Source organism: Bombus pascuorum, chromosome 7, assembly GCF_905332965.1.
Source record: "Bombus pascuorum chromosome 7, iyBomPasc1.1, whole genome shotgun sequence".
Lineage (NCBI taxonomy): Eukaryota > Metazoa > Arthropoda > Insecta > Hymenoptera > Apidae > Bombus > Bombus pascuorum.
In genome coordinates, this window is record NC_083494.1 from 13,000,770 (window position 1) to 13,019,312 (window position 18,543).

At 30.6% G+C, this 18,543-nt stretch overlaps 4 protein-coding genes and 1 long non-coding RNA gene across 10 annotated transcripts in view; 2 read left to right on the forward strand and 3 right to left on the reverse strand.

The window, feature by feature from the left end:
* Positions 1–42: 42 nt before the first annotated feature.
* LOC132908717 (protein LSM14 homolog car-1) lies at positions 43–5,879 on the reverse strand. Of its 2 annotated transcripts, none has more exons than XM_060962981.1 (7): positions 5,655–5,879; positions 4,471–4,625; positions 4,042–4,333; positions 2,845–3,049; positions 2,446–2,727; positions 1,999–2,178; positions 43–1,901 (listed from the first exon to the last, which is right to left on the reverse strand). In XM_060962981.1, the coding sequence occupies exons 1-7, from the start codon at positions 5,773–5,775 to the stop codon at positions 1,598–1,600; spliced, it is 1,539 nt and encodes a 512-aa protein (XP_060818964.1). In that variant the 5' UTR covers positions 5,776–5,879; the 3' UTR covers positions 43–1,597. The 2 variants fall into 2 exon arrangements, with proteins under 2 accessions (XP_060818964.1, XP_060818965.1); XM_060962982.1 differs by having other exon boundaries at positions 4,147–4,333; positions 5,655–5,878.
* A 286-nt stretch (positions 5,880–6,165) lies between these two features.
* Positions 6,166–8,893, forward strand: LOC132908727 (cytochrome c1, heme protein, mitochondrial). Of its 2 annotated transcripts, XM_060963000.1 has the most exons (9): positions 6,166–6,264; positions 6,410–6,526; positions 7,093–7,143; positions 7,444–7,592; positions 7,657–7,789; positions 7,918–8,082; positions 8,174–8,287; positions 8,353–8,487; positions 8,573–8,893. In XM_060963000.1, exons 2-9 carry the CDS (start codon positions 6,455–6,457, stop codon positions 8,684–8,686), a joined length of 933 nt encoding a protein of 310 aa, XP_060818983.1. In that variant the 5' UTR covers positions 6,166–6,264; positions 6,410–6,454; the 3' UTR covers positions 8,687–8,893. The 2 variants fall into 2 exon arrangements, with proteins under 2 accessions (XP_060818983.1, XP_060818984.1); XM_060963001.1 differs by lacking the exon at positions 6,166–6,264 and having other exon boundaries at positions 6,284–6,526.
* LOC132908750 (uncharacterized) lies at positions 6,774–7,351 on the reverse strand. Its single transcript, XR_009658410.1, has 2 exons — positions 7,256–7,351; positions 6,774–7,221 (listed from the first exon to the last, which is right to left on the reverse strand). It is a non-coding gene; the product is annotated as an uncharacterized LOC132908750 (long non-coding RNA).
* An 82-nt stretch (positions 8,894–8,975) lies between the features above and the next one.
* Positions 8,976–12,008, reverse strand: LOC132908743 (ubiquitin-conjugating enzyme E2 variant 2). Of its 2 annotated transcripts, none has more exons than XM_060963023.1 (4): positions 11,757–12,008; positions 11,184–11,326; positions 10,804–10,929; positions 8,976–10,739 (listed from the first exon to the last, which is right to left on the reverse strand). In XM_060963023.1, exons 1-4 carry the CDS (start codon positions 11,779–11,781, stop codon positions 10,599–10,601), a joined length of 435 nt encoding a protein of 144 aa, XP_060819006.1. In that variant the 5' UTR covers positions 11,782–12,008; the 3' UTR covers positions 8,976–10,598. The 2 variants fall into 2 exon arrangements, with proteins under 2 accessions (XP_060819006.1, XP_060819007.1); XM_060963024.1 differs by lacking the exon at positions 11,757–12,008 and adding an exon at positions 11,444–11,671.
* Positions 12,009–13,102: 1,094 nt separating this feature from the next.
* The window catches only part of LOC132908716 (tyrosine-protein kinase Src64B), an 88,666-nt gene continuing 83,225 nt past the window's right edge, over positions 13,103–18,543 (forward strand). For all 3 annotated transcript variants that reach the window (XM_060962977.1, XM_060962980.1, XM_060962979.1), the window contains exon 1: positions 13,103–13,346. The gene's annotated coding sequence lies outside the window, so the exon portion shown is untranslated. The remainder of the gene's footprint in view (positions 13,347–18,543) is intronic.

The following is an 18,543-nucleotide window of genomic DNA, read 5'->3' on the forward strand; positions in this document are numbered from 1 at the left end:
TATACGAACAAATCCCTCGAAATAATTAGTGGGCTTAAAGAGTACAACAAACATTATTTTATTACTTCAGTATTATTCAGCATTGGGAATCACAATATCCGCTGTACAAAACAAAAATTCTTCATCGGAAAACCGCATGTACTGTGCATTTCTTTACACACGCAATGCATAAAACTTAAAAGTTATATTTTTTCTTTCCCCATATTCCTTCTTATTTTACTTATCTTTATTCATATATGCTTTATAATTTTTTTGTAGTTTTACCTTACTTTGCAACTTTACTGGTAGCTTATGGAGATTTTCGATTTATATGTAACTAAATCTCATGTTATGTATGTATATATCTGTATACGCTTGGGACTCCATATGAGCCATAAGAAAATAACAGTCGCAAATAATATACTTATTCTGCCTTTGTTTTTTGTTTGCGTCTTATATTGTTAAGGACATTATCATGTTTTTAGAGTCTTACTCTCGCAACGCTATCCGCGACAGCGCGAGAACGTTCTCGTACATCAAACGATTTCTTCGAAATTCGGAGCTATTAAACGCAGTCGAATTACAAGAAGGCATTCGCACTCACATTTTCTCTTTCACTAGCATACTACGTTCAATATTTCAAAAACTAATAGTCAATACAATCGATGTACGATTCGGCTTCGCATGCGCACGCGTATCTCTATGAATCATACAAAATCAATCTTTTTTTTTTCTTTTTTTCTTTATATAAGGAACAATTCAACGTTCCTGTTCGAAAATCAAAACCCCCTGGTAAATATGTGAGTAAAATAATTATTCCAGCTTAATTCGCATACACGGTCATTATAAATAAATAAAGTTTTGACTGTTCCAAATAACCATAATATATTGTCCTACTCTACTCTGCAATTTTATGCATATTCCTCCATTTCCTCTTTTTCTAATCTTTCTTTGTTTCATTTTTTACTCACAAAAAATCTGTAAAGAACAGTTAATGTTTTATGTGTTTCGTTACAAAAAACATCGCAACGCGAAAAATTAATTAGTCATCTTCTTCTTCGTCTTCGCCATCTTCCTTCAAATCGTTTCGTGCTACTCTTTTACATTGTATTACAAAAGTTCCCATTACATTCTTATTGTTCACTTAATCGTAGTTGCATGCTTGTCGAATAAATTAATAATGTTCAAAAAAAAAAGATTAACAGAAAATTTAAAACTTGTTGCTTTGTATACATTCTTTTGCAAATATTCTACCGCCTGGCGTGTATTGTACTGAATTACATTCAGAAGCATTCGACGATTCCTTAATTCGTAGGACATAATGGCTTTGAATATCGAGTTTTCGAAAATTAACTACTTGTAACAACAAGATTATTTGTCCAGAAACTCTAAACACAGGATCTGCAAAGCATTGATTAGTCCCCTACGTTCCTGCATGACAATTCAAAAAGTTCACGGTAAAGTTCTCTTAAATATCTTCTTTCCTTTTTTCCTTTGTTCCTTTGAGTCATTGAATCCATTTGAGACTCGATTCAAATCAGTCCATAAGGGCAGAGCATGTATCGTAAAAATCTTAATCTAGAGTGAATACTTATACATATAATAGTGCATTGTTCATTCAAAAAGATACAACGCGACTATTCTGCTGCGACTGAGTAGTAGATTGTTCGTTGGTCGTACGGTTTTGACTGCCAGGATTATTCTGTTGCTGCTGATTACCGGGTTTACGATTTCCACCTCTGGAACCTCTATAACCACCTCGGAAGCCAGAACCACCTGCACCACCACCACCTCGATACATGCCTCCCATACCACGATTATAGTAACCGCGTCCACGAAAACCACCACGTCTCGTTGACGCTACACCAAATGTTTCAGAGTTCAATTTACGCTCTGTCCTCCAGTCCGTACGTTGGAATCGTCTGAAATAAAAAAAAATTATTCATACGATTTTTTATATAAATTTTAATCATAAGACTTTAAACTATATATTATTAAATTGAAAATTCATCAACTTACCCTTTACTCCTCTCAACAGCTTCACAACTGATATTATCGAAGAAAGATTTTGACTTGTCATAATGAACTATCTCGGGTTCTTCCTCGGGTTCTCCTTCACCGGCTCCTGTTTCGTTACCGCTGTCATCTTTCTTTTCGTTATCAGCACCAGCATCAATTTTCGTTTTTGCTAACTGAGATCTAAAATACATCATACAAGAAGTAAATTTTAATTCATTTTCAATTATCTTAAGTAGACAAGTTTGTATCTATTTATAGTCTACAGATAATGGATATGTTGATGCGTTGCGTAACCAAAAGATATTATAATATGAATATATTGTTTTAAAGACGCATATCGTTGATTTTGCATGGTATCCACATACGTCGTTTCAAACATACTTGAAAAGAATCCGGCAGTACCATGCTATATACATATATATGTATATGTTTATCTAGAATATATACCTCAATTCCTCGAATTCAGTATTAGCTTGTTCGAAGTCATAATCATTATCGAATTTCAGTGTATTTTTGGGTTTGGCACCAGTATTACCAGGCTGATTTCTAAAACCACCGCGACCTCTTCCTCTTCCACGCATATTTCCACGATTCATCCATCCACCACGATTTCCTCGACCACCTTGATTATGACTACCTTGTCCTTGCAGTTGACCATCTTGTTTCATTGTATCACGCTTTCCTTCGTTATATTGAGATACAGTGCCTCCCGCTTTATTGCCGCTATGGCTGAAAATAAGAATGTATAAATGTATATAGGAATACTAACAACAGTTAATTTAAATTGATTTAATTAAAGTTTAGTTCTTTAACGTTCAAATATAGATATATTGTAATATTTATTACCTATCGTGATCGCGCCGAGCAGGTTGAATAGTTCGCATATTTGTCTTTTCACCAAGTTTGCCAACATTTCCACTCTGCTGTTGTTGCTGCTGCTGTTGTTGATGGCCCACCTGGATACCCTGATCCATAGTTGGACTCTTTCGCGTCAATAAAGAGGAAGTTGGAGTTGTTGATCGTGAACCTCCACTAATCAGATCTAAAACACCTGTGAAAGTAAGGTGGACAAACATGCATGTTATATTTTATACCATGTGATCAATACCACAAATAAGAATTTTGAGGTCAAATATTTATTTAAACGTGATATAATATATGGAATATTTAAAATATGTATTAAATTTCCAATTCTAGCTCTAATTGAAGTATGATTGCAAAGTACTACATTAAACATACGTTGCATAAAAACTAATCTTATAAAACGATTTCTACCTGAAATTTCAACTGTTCTTGCTATCATGTTACTTGCTAGTGCATAATGCTTCTAACGCTATTTAAATGAAAATCAAATGCATATTCTTAGGGTAAAATTATAAATTATAAACGCAATAAAGAAATTGTCATGCATTGTCAAAATATAAAAAGCTATCAAAACTCGTGCGCATATAAATATATCTTATAAGCCACAAATATATCAACAAATCAATTCAAGTATTGAGACTGGAATACTATTATTCCATTATCTTAAATATTTATTGCCAATATAATATTAAATATTTGTCTTAACTTAAAAAATTATACACATTAAATAATAATGTAAATAACGTTAAATTTTTTGTTATTGCTTAAGTAAATATTTTTAAAAATTAACAGTATGAATTAACTACTAACATAAGAAAGCAAACATTAATATAAAAGCGTAATTATTATAACAGATAATATTAAAAATTTGTAATAAAGAACTATACATATATTCTTATATATGTATAAAAATATTAATAGATATGAGATCAAATGTACTCAAAGCATTCAATCAAAATCACCCAAAAAGATTGACAATATAAAATTCAAATGCAAATCAAGTCATAATAAAAATGTATGTCACACAGCATAAGCAATGATTGATAAGCAATTAAAAGAAGAAACACAATAAAACGAAGAAGAAAAGACAATAATATTACAAGTGAAGTTAGCAAGCATTACCAGAGAAGCAGCAAACATGCCATTGGCAAGGGATAGTTCATAGCAAAAACAGTTTACCATCTTCCAGAGATTGGTCTTTTGGTAATGGGTCGACATTGGCCGTCGGTAGTGAGTTTGGGATAGAGATGGCATTGGGTTCAGCAGAGCCCAAGCTCAACTCACTTGGCTGTTTATTTATTGGTCCACGAGGATCTCTAGCAGAAGTTGGCATTCCCATTACAGGTCCCATGGTGCCCATTGTCATGCCATAGGGTGTTCCATATTGTCCACCCATTGGGCCCATCATTGGATGAGCATAACTAGGTTGTGGCTGGTATGATTGCTGGCTCATAGACGGTTGTACCGTCATCTATAAATAACCAGAATTATTTAGCAATCAGCGTTATAGATAATACTGACCTACCCTTTATTACTTAGGTGTAGTATTGCCTATTAAAACTTCATTTAGAAAATATTAATAGAGAAAAATACATAAGTTATAATTACCTGCACAATGGCTGGATCATTTGGAATAGAACTGACATTGTTGACAACTCTAATATCTTTAATATCTGAACCACGGAATAGAATATATTCATATACTTGATTTTGTGGAGCCACTGGAAGTTGAGTTTCTCTATCTTCAGTGCCAAAAGAACGTACTATATTGTGAAAAAAATAAAATATTACATATTTTAAAGAATCAAATAAATAAAACAAGATATTCATTTATTACATTTTTATTATTAATTAATTTCAAAAGTAATTGTCATAATTACATAATTATAAAATTAAATATAAAATAAAGATATACACTATTTAATATAATAATACAGATGAAAATTAAAATTCAATAATATAAATAAATAATATCCATATCATACAATTTAAATTTTAACGATTTATTAGAACAGCTCTGTAATATGACAGAAAAAAGGAAGGACATAAGACATAAACATGGCAAGTATAGAACACAAACATCCCATACAATGGTAGATTATAAGTAACGGCTTTCAAACTCCACATAAACATAATAGCAGTTATATTATCATTGAAAATATTGAATCCTAATCAAATAGATATTCTAAGATTTAAATTCTATTTGTTTCTTCCATTTCAATTTAAAGCTATAGCAAAAAAGTCCAACATAGTAACATTAAATAAAGAAATATTAAAAAATAAAATATGCGCTTATTATGTAAGATCTTCTAAAATTTTAATTATTGCTCTGAAATACAAAATAAAATGTACAACTATACATTTGAATAATATTATCTGACAGATTTGTTTCTACCTTTTTGTATCTAAGTATAATTTGTTACAAATTTAAGAGTGCTCTGTGAACGTTTGATATATTTATTAGAAGTAAAAGTACGTCAAATAATCGAGTAAATTTCAAAGTATACATTCAAATAAAGTACAAAACACCCGTTATAAGTGACGGGTGACCCCGGTTGTTTTGCATCAAAGTTTTACCGGATGAATCAAATACCGACAGCTCCAAAAACGTTTTCGAATACAACAAATACACAAGAATCATGAAATTTTCGTAGAAGATACGTAAACGGGACACAAGGAGGTAAAACGAAAAGATAGTTGAATATGAAGAATGACGCTTATTAAAACAAGATAGCCGGGTAATGAAACAGCGGCAAAACTGATTTCGGTATCCATCTTGATTTCACACTCACCATTAGCTAGAGCAATCGTACATTCTTGAGGATCAACAGTAAAAAGTCGGCCTTCATAACGAATATCTGCTTTCGATATTAAACTAATCTTCGAGCCCAATTCTGGCATTCCTCCGCTCATCTTGAATCTCTTTCTTCAGCACGGTGATCGATGTGATATTATAGGATTCACGATACCATCTGACGAAACCACCAGCTGACACCAATGGTCGACAGCGAACTACCAAGTCTACCAACAGAAATTGCGCATGCGCCACACCCCCTATATATTTACAAATAGTTTACAAATTTCAAATGCAATCAAGATGGAAAATAAATAAAATATTAAAAATAAAAAGCAACGAGATATCACACCGAAAAAAGTAAATAAATATTTTATTCGTACGATATTGTACCCATAAATGATTTGAAACGAGTTTTGAATAACTCGTGATTATAAATTAAACATTGTCATCTTCGAAACCTAAGAAAACGCATTGCTTACGCTTATTATGTTTGTAGGAAAAAAACATTGTACACGAAAGAAAAAAATATCTGATGGAAGCGTTTAAAAGTTGATCTTGCTATATTGGTATCCTTGATTAAAGTCGCCTTAGATATTAAAAGTTGTGTAAGTACCTACGGCTTTTGAATGTATGCCTTTTCTTTCTGAACAAAGTTTGTGAATGCATGCAAGAATTATGTGTGACAATAGGAAAATTTAATCGATATAAGCAATTATTGTTCCACTAGCATATAATCTATTTATTGTACAGATATTTAATTGACTAAGAATCTTGCACATTGCACCTCTGGGCAACATGGCGGCTTCATTGGGTCGGGTTTGTAAATTTGGTCTTTTGAAATCGAATTATGGAACATTATTTAACCAGGTATGTAATTTAAAAGTGTCAACTGTTTTTAAATATATTAATATGTCTATTCGAAAAATATGATTCTTTATTTGCCTATCATTCTTATAATATTGATGTATTGAAACTAATACGGATCTCTTGACGAACTATACAACTTGTCGGCTGCTATGACATTTTTCTTAGAAAATACTTTAATTTTGTATCGTCTGTTACCTTTCCAATTCTAATTAAGCATGTTTTATAACAGGATAATAAATTCAGCAAGATTTTGAAGACATTTCATTCGATGTTATGTAATAGTTATCAGCATAGAAAATTGTGATGTTGCTGTGACCAAACATATCTTAAAATTATGTGGGTAGCTTTAGAAAATCAAATTTATAACTTAAAGTACTTGAAATATTACATTATTTGAATAACTATATATCTTTCATAACAAATTAAAACAGATAATAGCAAAATTAGTATAAAATAGTTGTCAATATCTACTACTTCAAAATATGTTGCAAATTTGATTAAGTTTAAAATAAAAAATATTGTATTGCAGGTTGAAAACTCTATTTGATATTTGAATTTTAATTTAGCAGGTACATAATTTCTCTACTGCAAACCAATGGTCTAAAGGTAGAAAAGTGGTATGTGTATTTGTCTAATCAATTGAAGATGCATCCCTATCCTTATTCCTAATGTACAACCAATAAAGTATAAATTCACTAAATATATGAATACATATACATATATATGTACATATATATATACATATATATATATATATATATATATATATATATATACACATTTTTGTAGTAAGTTTTACATAATTTAAATATCATAATATATATCTTACATATATATATATATATATATATATATATATACATATATGAAATATAAAGATCCATTTTAAAATACTTACATAATTAAAATAATTACAGCTGTTAGCATGTTTAGGAGTAACAGCTGGAGGTATTAGTGCATTAATTTATGCTTTGGATCAATCCGTAAAAGCTTTTGATCAGGTGGCACATGCACCAACGTACAAATGGGGTTTCTATGGAGTGTTTTCTTCACTAGATCATAAAAGGTAATTAAAAATATTATAAAAGGTAACCAATAAGTTTTAAATATATATATTTTTTGTTATTTAGTCTTCGACGAGGTTGGGAAGTATATAAAAATGTATGTTCAGCCTGTCATAGTCTACAATTTATGGCTTTTCGCCATCTTGTGGGTGTTACACATACAGAAGAAGAAGTAAAAGCTATTGCAGAAGAATATCAGGTAAATATTTTTAGGCAGTTAAAGTAGTGTTAAACGTATAAAAATATAAATAGCATGGAATAAAAATTAATAAGCTAATCGCACAATATTAATAAAACATATGTTGAGGAATATATCTTCTAATATAGGTTCAAGATGGTCCTGATGATACAGGAGCTTATTTCATTCGTCCTGGTAAATTATCTGATACAATACCATCTCCATATCCAAATGAAGAAGCTGCTAGAGCAGCAAATAATGGTGCCTATCCACCAGATCTAACATACATTGTTAATGCATCACATAATGGAGAGGTAAATTATTATATTATAATTATTAGAATATTGTTAAATAATATTCCAGAAGTAGAGTATTCTTAAACATGAATCATACTTTACATTCTAGAATTATATATTTTCATTGTTAACTGGGTACTGTGATGCACCAGCTGGCCTTACTATGAGAGAGGGTCAATATTTCAATCCTTACTTCGTTAATGGAGCTGTTGGTATGCCACAAGTAAGTCAGTGTAATTAAGATACTTACATAAAATTGATTCCTAAATTAATTGTATAATATTTTAGATTATCTATGATGAAGTGTTGGAATATACAGATGGCACTCCTGCAAGTGCTTCTCAAGTAGCAAAAGATGTTGTTGAATTTCTTATGTGGACATCAAATTCTGAATTTGATGAAAGAAAGAAAATGACTATCAAGGTAATAATTTATATTAATATATATTTGTTTAAATATATCCAATTATTATTAATCTAAAAATCATATAATTATTACTCGTTTGCAGGTCATTGGTTTGACTGCAGTAGCATTACCACTAGTCGTATATTGGAAGAAACTAAAATGGTCAACTCTGAAAAATACTAAAATACTTTTCACCCCGAGATATAAACGACAGTAATACCTTTCACCTATAAAGCTACATTAGCTCGACGAAAATGATCCGACGATGTTAGGTTCCAATATTGGAATGTAGTTTTATACCTTATTTGAACGTTGCAAAAACATAATTGCACGGAACTATAAACGTTTATTTAATACGTCAATTGCCTTGTACATATAACTACAATCAATGTCATCGTCAGATAGAAATAAATTGTTAAACTTATTTAATTATATATTCATTGCCTAAACAAAAAAATTTCCTAAATATAAATATTATAAGGAATGAAAAAATGATTTAAAGATAATTTCTAAAGAAATTTGTTTATTTTTTTTTTTTTTAAGCTTGATTTCATCGACATGGAGTAATAATTATTTAATATTTTTATTAGTATGAATTGGATTACACTATTACATTACTTATAGTGTAATACTGAAATGCAAAGCTAATGAAGAGGTATGTATAATGTTTCAGGTAGTTGAGAATTTCATAATATTACACGATAAATGTGGACTTGTGTTAAAAATCTCATACTTTGGTTTGGATTTACTTTAAAAGTAAGGATCAACATCTCTACAATTTTGACAATAAAATTTCAAAAAATTATATTATGTTTGAAATAATTTATGATTATATTTCTCTCTCTCTCTCTTTTTCTAAAATGTAACATAATTATGGAAAACTTTTCTTCCCCTCTGTATACAACTTTATGGGAACGGTATAGTTCATGGCAATTCATGATAGAATTACACTAGCATTCAGACCTGATTCCCTAAACGTTGAAAAACTACTTATGGTACTTTGGATACTTATTAAAAGTTAAGTATGATTTTATTAATACATCAATTATGAAGCTTTGATCAAAGAGTAAATAATACATGTTTGCATTATATCTGCACTATAATGATAAGAAGAAACTGAAAATATATTTCTAATATATAAATAGTGGAATATATGGAAAGTTAAGCATTTTTAATCTAATGCTTCATAAATTGATGTATACAATGATGCAAAACACTATACCATTAACCACATGTTATTACAAATCAAGTTATTACTTTATATTTTCAATTGTAACATAATTTGTTTATCAGTTAAGAAATACTTTTTTTTTTTATAGAATAAGAGGCCGTTCTTGGATGATGTCTCAACCAAATACGCTCAATATATGCTCACTTTTATGCTACTTGCACAAAAAGGCACATTATTACATTAAATATTGATCTCAACAACCTGCTATTTGCTAAAATCTTAATAACAACTAACAGAGAAGAAATAAAGTAAGGCTTGATAAAAATGAGCACACAGAAATATAAATTATTAAAATTTAGAATTGTCTACAATAGTAATTACTGAGACACCTCCACAAATCATGAAATGGCACTTATGCACAAACTGAAATGTCATTCAGGAAATTTTGTTTCATTTAAAAAACTTTGAAGGCATAAGTTATTCTTAGTGATTATTACTTTTATTACACAGTCTGTGTTTCCAGTTTTAAGAATCAAAATATGACTTTTGTTTTAGATTGTATTAACTTAAAAAGCTGAAACAGCATTTCCTTAAATTAAATATGTGTGCATGGTCTTAAAATATTAAAATGAAAATATTAATTTTACACATACAAACATATACATATATATCATACAAGTGTATATATGTTATGCCATATATGTATTTGAAATATGCTTCAAGTTCAAGAAATAATAAGTAATAAATGATTTATGAATTTTGTAAGTAAATATTTTACTAAATTGAAAACACTGAATCAACTTTTATAGTCATCATCCCCCTTGCTTTTTTTATACAGATGTCACTTCTTAGTATATGTCTTTATTCGGCACCCATTTAATATTATTTGGTACCTTTATTGTATCTTGCCCCATGCTACCGCAGAAAGGAAGAGGTGTTGTGTTTACATGTGGTTAGGCTAAAAAGTGCTACCCTCTGGAGGCTGAGACAATTTCATATTTTCTTTCAATGTCATTAAACGGCGAAGTTCTTGAAGAACTGTCTTAATTGTATATTCTCGTTGCCATTTTGCAAGTACTGGTACACTGCGGTTATCAACCTACAAAATTTAAAATCAAATACATATTCCTATTTCATTGAAACTGAGAAAATGTGATACTTACTGCACCAGTAGTGCTGTTGATACAATTCATATTGATCCTGCTTAAAAATCTTACATTGGGAGCGTCATCTGGATATCTCTGACCACAATCAATTTTCAAACTATACATCCTATTTTCATATGGTGTCTAAAAAATGTATACTATATAAGTAACATATTTGATTAGTGATATCAAAATATTTTCCTGTTATTAATAATAACAGTTATCAGTTTTATTAATTTTATTTTACTTTTAACATAGTTAATTCTCTGATTTATATTTATACAATATAAATTCACGAAAAGATTTTAGAATAACAGAAAAGATATTCCATAGATAATTAAAATAATATAACTGAAATTAATTTATCGAAGTAGAATTAAAAACTTAGAAAAAATTACTCTAGGTGGTCCAATTATCATTCCAGTCCAATGCGTAAGAGTCATGTCATCATCGTTTTCCAAGCCCCAACTGATTGTACCATCACCTACACCTTTTTGACCTTGTTCTAATTCTTCTAATAAACGAAAGTTTCGAGGCACAACTAAAAACATAAAACTAAAGTTATCTTCCACGGAACTATGAATGAAATGTTATTAATTAAAACCAGTGAAACAAATACAGGTTATGACTCTGTGATTTTAGACATAGTGTAACTTGCCTCTTGTTCATATTTTCATAATCTCCTCGCCAATATATATAATTTTATATATATGAAAAAAAAACAAAATAATACTGATATTTTCGAAACGTTGACGAATCATTGATTAGTTTTATACACGTTTACTGTGCGTGATAACTTATTATAACATTATACGTCTGCTCTTGTATTTTATCGAAATTTCGTAGATGTAATTTTCATAACGATATTTTATTTATGTCATTTATTAACCTTAACTCTTGAAATTTGTAAAAGTACGAGACCTACTTGTTGTTCCCATCTTTGGTCCGTAAAACAGACATAAAATACTTACCTACACCGGTAGTAGGTACCGCCATGATATCTTATTTTTATGAAGCGCTGTATATTTTTCTAAAGAATAGCAAATAACACCAAATAATGTATCCGAAATGAATTCACTTTAGAATATACGATTCAACTATAATGCAAATCTTTCATCACCCAAAGCTAAGACGAAGAAAATAATACCTAATATTCAAGTGAAATTCACTTTGCGAAAATTCAGCCAACCTCCGTGAGGTTGTCTGTTTCCACAGACTATTCACTTTCTAGACGGGATTATCGCATCATAAGTTTCATATTTTGTAATTACCATCGTTGTTTTTATAAACTCTAAGGCAATTTTTCTCATTTTCCAAATTTAGAAACACAACATTTATGATATTTATAATCATATGATTGTAACATTACAAAATTGACAATTCATTCATTTTAAACGAATCTTATTCCTTCTACTGATATAAATTTATTTTCTATAAAAAATGTAAAGAAAATGATATGGTATTAATATATATTAATAATGATTTTTGTTGTAAAGAAGATTATCTACAAATTTTTTAATTAAAATTTATTATAAAATTTCATAGGTCGATGCTTATATTCATATTACAATTTACACAAGATGTTTCAGTATTAATGGTATAAATAAGATAGGTAGGAATGATTCTACACGAAAAAATAAGTCGGAAATACAGAATAAATTTTTTTTATTTGAGGCTTGTTTTTTATTTATATTTCGTTTTCGAGAAAATCGAGTTTGAAAATTTATCGAGTACATACATATACTTGAACTTGGTTAATTTCGGGCTGGAGAGGAGGTTAGTCTACGTATGAAAATATGTAAGTGGTAAGTCGAAAATATAGAACAAAATTTCTTTATAGGTCGTTTTGTTTCTGTGAAAATAAAATTTGAAAATCGATGAAGTAGACGTATACCAGGTCTATTCTTAACTAAACACATTCAAATTTTAATTTTTTGAAAATAAGGCCTTAAACAGAAAAGTATTATTTTACTTTTTTCATTTATTTTTGCATGTAGAATAATCTCCTAATGATTGTTTACTTGTACTCAGTTGGTAATTAGCTAAATTCACATATGCTAAACAAATATTCAAATTGGACTTTTTTGAAAACAAAATCTCAAATGACAAAAATTTATTCTATATTTTACACTTGCTTTTTCGTGTACAATCAGCCAATTTCATTTATGCCATCAATATTGGGACATCCTGTAGATATAAATATTAATATATTACTGTAAACATTGCATTTCGTGAGTAGAGTCGGGGCTCCGTATTTCGTTGATACGGTTATGAACGATACGAATACTATAGGGAAGGAAGGTTGGTTGGTACAAATGGCGTCAGTTCGTAGAGGGGAGGAAGTCGGTAGTATCGCGCCGGCTGCGCAAGAGCAGCCTGCAAGACAGATTTTCTAATAATGAACAACCCGTGGTAACTGTCAGTCTGCTCGTGGTGCATTCGTTGACTCTTGGCTGCGCACAGTGTGTTCCGACGTGTGTTAAAATGTGCTGTATGTTTCATTGAATATTCCATTGAACGCGGATTACTCGAAGAACGTCGAAACTTCTGCTGTAACACAGGTAAAAAGAATTTGAATTTTTCGCATTAAAAGTTTCCCTTGATAGCCGTGTGTGCTGTTTGACATACGTACAGATATGTATACCTATTGGAGTGCTCACCATAATAAACAAACGAACGCCATTGACCTTTAGTTCCGCACATTGTTGGTAATTTCTGAATATTATATTCCAAAGCATTCTTTTCTTAACAAATTATATTTTGTTCATCTTCTATAATACTTCATTTACACGAGTCTTTAGTCCGAATAATATTTGTGTCAGTGTTGGAAGGTATCCTTGCAAGAACTGTAAACAGAAGGCATCGAATCAAAACAAGTGCTTTTCACGTAGAAAGATAAATAGTAAGTGCCACGACAAAAAATATTCTAGTGAAAATTTGTATAAATTAAGTAGTATTCTTTCGTAATTGACTAAAATTCAACATTTGATGAATTACATTGTAACTTATTCTAATTGAAATGTATAAAATCATCTTTATATGCTTTATTCTCATACGAAAAACGTTGTTATTATATCTATTAATTATATAGATACAAAACACATTTGAAGATGACAAAATATATTCAAAACGGTGACCAAATTTTAATCTAACTGTACGTAAAGCAAATAGTGCACTCGTCATCCATTTTAATGTAAAAAGTCGAAAGAATGTAGAACATTTTTGATAGCGCTTACTCAAAATACATGTATATTTAAATCTCATTTATTAGTTGCCAATGGGTTTCTAACATCTCGTAAACGGGTGGTACTATCGCGTTACAACGCGCTCGGTCGGTTTACGGTGGCTGCCGTAAATGTTCACGGGGAATCGAACAAAACGATAATCGCTATCGTCGCAGCTACAGTTGAGTTTCGATAGTTTCGCGTCCCACGAACCTATTATAAACTCGGTTAGTTTTCACCCATCGAATCCTGCCTACTTTCCATCCGTGATCGTTCAACATTGTTGTCAATGAATGATCTCGGTAGTGAACCGTGAAAAACAGAACAGAGGCAATGACGAGGACGAAAGTAAGAGAGCCAATAATGCGTATCCTTCTCGGTTTGTTACGAGGAACGGCCGTTTGTTCGGTTCATATGTATACCGTTATAAGCGCGATTAGCACTTAGAATCACTTGAATAATCAAAATGATTAATTCATAACTTTCCATTGGCATTTTACAAGCTTACAAAGCGTGTATGAGATTAGAATGATTAATACTAGAAATATTGGAATAGTCGAAGTAACCAATTCGTAATTTTCCCTAGAAATTTCATAGATTTACAATGGTGTATATATTTAAGGTTTTCAACTTAACCTTATATGTATTTCAATTCAGAAATGTGATATTCAGCGCTATGAACTATGGAAATAATCAGAATAGTCAAAATAGAGAATTTATAGATTTACAATTCAAATTTCAAATAATTATCTTTTACTAAGGTACATTATGGGGAATATTCGCGTTATATATATGTTTAAATATCATTTATCTTAATTTCTTTGATATACATTTTGTAATTTAGTGAGTATCTAGTTTGGGGATATTCGATTCGATAGAGTCGGTCCGCCCAGAAATCACGCACAAGGGAATCGTAGCGAGGTATATAGCCATAGCGCATGTCGTAAACTTTCTTTAATTGTAAATCTGTCGTTGCGTGGCGTCGCCGGCACGCGCGTGCGACATTGCGCTCGCGAGCTTTCACCGGAGAACCGCACGCGCCTACTTTGCAACGTGGATTGACCGTTATCGTTCACGTTCGATAACATTGTGCTACGAAACGCTGATACTACAAACTACTGATCGTATTCCGAAACACGATTTATGGATATCTATAAAACGTTTTATCGTCGTTATCAGTTAGCGCTGTTTAAATAATAGATATATAAATGGTCATTTATTTCTTATATTGATAAATATGACATATCAATTTGAATATATATTTTTAGTTTGGAATTTTTTGTACGTTTGTGTGAAAGATTTAGATATTTGTATAAAGAAAAGGTTACAAAGTGCCATATCAGGATGAACATTTTTCGTATGGAAGTCTGATTTAAGTGTCACATTTTTCTTTCGGTTCCTGCTTATATTCCTAAACATTACGTTAACGTTGTCGATTATAGTTTAGTATAAATCTAGTGATTCGTTATCGATTTCAGCTATCAGTATCTATTGGTTTAACATTATCGGAATTATAACCGCGTGCATACTTGATACAATTTCAAAATTGATTTTATCGAAAGAGAAGCCTTATTTCAACATTTCTTCTTTATTTTTTGATTCACCTTTTTAATATTAACAATTTAAATCGTACATTATTTGCCGTAGTTTATGTATTTTTATGTAGGGAATTTTTCACCCAACTGTATATTATTTTATCATTAAAAAGTTTGATAAATTTAATAAATTTCACGCTACGATTAAACTTTTTCTAAAAACTGTAAAAAACCTTTTGTTTATCAAAACAAGAGTATAAAAATTCAAAAGCTATAGTATAGATAAATACCATTAATAAAGGAATGTAAATTGATCATTTGACTGTTTTATGAAAATCGTATTTTCTGCCATGAGTCCATCGAGCTATAGTATTGCATAAAATGTATTTTGAGTTTGAAAGCATCGACGAATACTGTGCTTTAGGTTCCTCTTTCTGAACAGATGATTGTTTACACAGAACGGTATGCAGATTTGTTTCATATCGTATCAGAGCACATATTTCACGTTATAAACTCGTCGAATGGTAGAGTTTTTCATTCGAACTCGAATGACAACGTTGCTCGATAAATATGTAAATGAAAGATTGAAATTAACGAAATGAGAAATTTTGACATTTTGTTAATGCCTCTAATTTGTAATAATAATATCGAATGCGTAAGAGGCTTTTCTGTTTATGGGAAGGAATGAAAAGAAATAAGCTGAAACAAAATTTATGCGAACATTAAAATATCCAGTTGAACAAAGCGACGCGAAAGCATCGCGATCGTTAATAAAAATACGGGAGAGCGAGTATGACGATGCAAGCAACATTTTCTATCTCGGAATAATCACTGTTTTGCCACTGTTCGCGATTAAGGTCATCGAAGCTATAGTACATTTCTGACAATAGGGGATTTTACGTTGCTTTGCAATTGCTAGAAATTTGCCAAGGAATCTCGTCTTTATTTATTTATTATTATTACGATCGTTAGGTTGTTTTTGAAAAAATTCATATTTTTATGAGTACAATTAAAGAAATGGAACTTAAGCAGAAATTTGTTTTACTATCTAAATATTAAAATGTGTACTGTAATTTGGATATTTGCATAGAAATTTCGGTCTAATCATTACTACTATCTTTATGGACATACGAAGGAAGTTTAAATACAGTTTTCATAAAACCATGGTTTTTAAAATGGTTAAAATACAGTTAACCGATGGTGGCTCCAAATATGTACACGTATCATTATACTAAGTACTGAAATTGATTTTAAATCTTTTAGCCTTTTCCATATTTTCTTTCCTTTTTTACTTCGTCATAGTCAAACTTCAAAATGTCATCCATTTCTTTGATTATTTCTTTTTAAAAAAATGTGTGAATTCGAAGGGTTACACTACCCTCGATTCTAATTATTTCTTTTTAAAAAAATGTGTGTGTATTACTGAAATATGGATAAATATTTATAAAATGTTAATGGAACAAATTTTATAGATTCGTAGTAAAAAGATCGCTAACGAAAGCCTTAGAAAACGCGTTTTATAGTAAGGAACATTGTAACTGTTACTGTTATTTTTTTTTTTATCTTTCATTCTTATTTTACCAAACCAACGAGGTAACAAGCACACGTATAATACAATCATGCGTTTTAAAGCAACATCTTGGAAACGGAATGAAAGATTCGTCGAAGAGGTTGCTTTATCTTTTCTGTATTCATCGTACGGTCTGTGCATTACGTTGCAAGAAATAAGCAATGACATACTTTAGAAAATGTTCGGGGAAAAGACGAAAGCGTATGATTTCACGTGAACGAAGTAAAGAAAAAAGTAAAGATGTTAATGTATCAGGCACGGCTAACTCAAAACCATTTTAGTCTTGCTACAGACACTTAGCGTCCTCCGCCCACCAGCGACATTTAAAAGAACGATACTTGCGTCAAAGTATCTTTAAATACGACAAGATGAATTTGTGTCGGTATTCTGAATAGGCTTACGTCAAAAACAGCGTTAGAAGCTTGGAACTAAAATATCACTGTAACTAAATCTGTGCGTATCTGGAAGATGCGTGGCATTGCGTTTGAAGTCTTCTTAAATCTGATTAAATACATTATTGATTCTTGATGAGTTAAATCATCTTTTCAAAAATTATTAAATTAAATTCGATCGTACGAATATAAAAATTTCTATCTCAACTTGATCAAATCGAAAAATTTCTGTATGTTCGAAGGATGATGTATCGTTCATTTTTCTTACTGCATGTTTTTACAAAATCAATAATAATATTAATTAGGTGCAACGATTTAACACATTAGATATTTCATGATCAAATTATGATGGTGATCTCGTAGAGATCGTGTCGAGTCACTTAAGTCTTCCATTCGCTAATGACTATGTTCCCCGTTGCCCTAAGACGGTCTCCCTAGGAGTTGTCGGATAAAAAGAAGAACCGGTATAGCCGGGAAGAATTTCTTTATTACGATTTCTCGAAATATTCTCTTTGCGTTTCGCCCTATTCGAGCGTGTTTTAAATGCAAAACACCACTTTTCACGAGCAACGCCATTTAGCACTGAAACGCGCCCATTAAGGGGAGATCTTTTCGTGCCTTTCATTGTCGCGAATGAACGATTACACTAACTTTCGAAAATCAGGAAAGTACGTACTTTGTTCTTCCTTTAGAAATCCGTATCTAGAATCAGCTTCTTTGTATGAGAAATCTTTCGTTACTTATAAAGTTATTTGTTAATGAAATTATAAAAGACCATAATATCCTTGGCTTTAGTTTTTATCCACATAAGATTGCTTTGAACTCAGCTTTTTAATATTGGATTAGATATAGTAAAATACTATTGATACGACCAATATATGTAGTTAGTATTATACTAATAACATACTATTAACATATTACGATAGTATAGAACGTAGAATATGTATGTATACACAACGGAGTATTTAGAAATGAAATAACTTAATGAAACTTTAGCTTAACTTATCGCGATCATTCAATTCATTATTCAAGTAAGA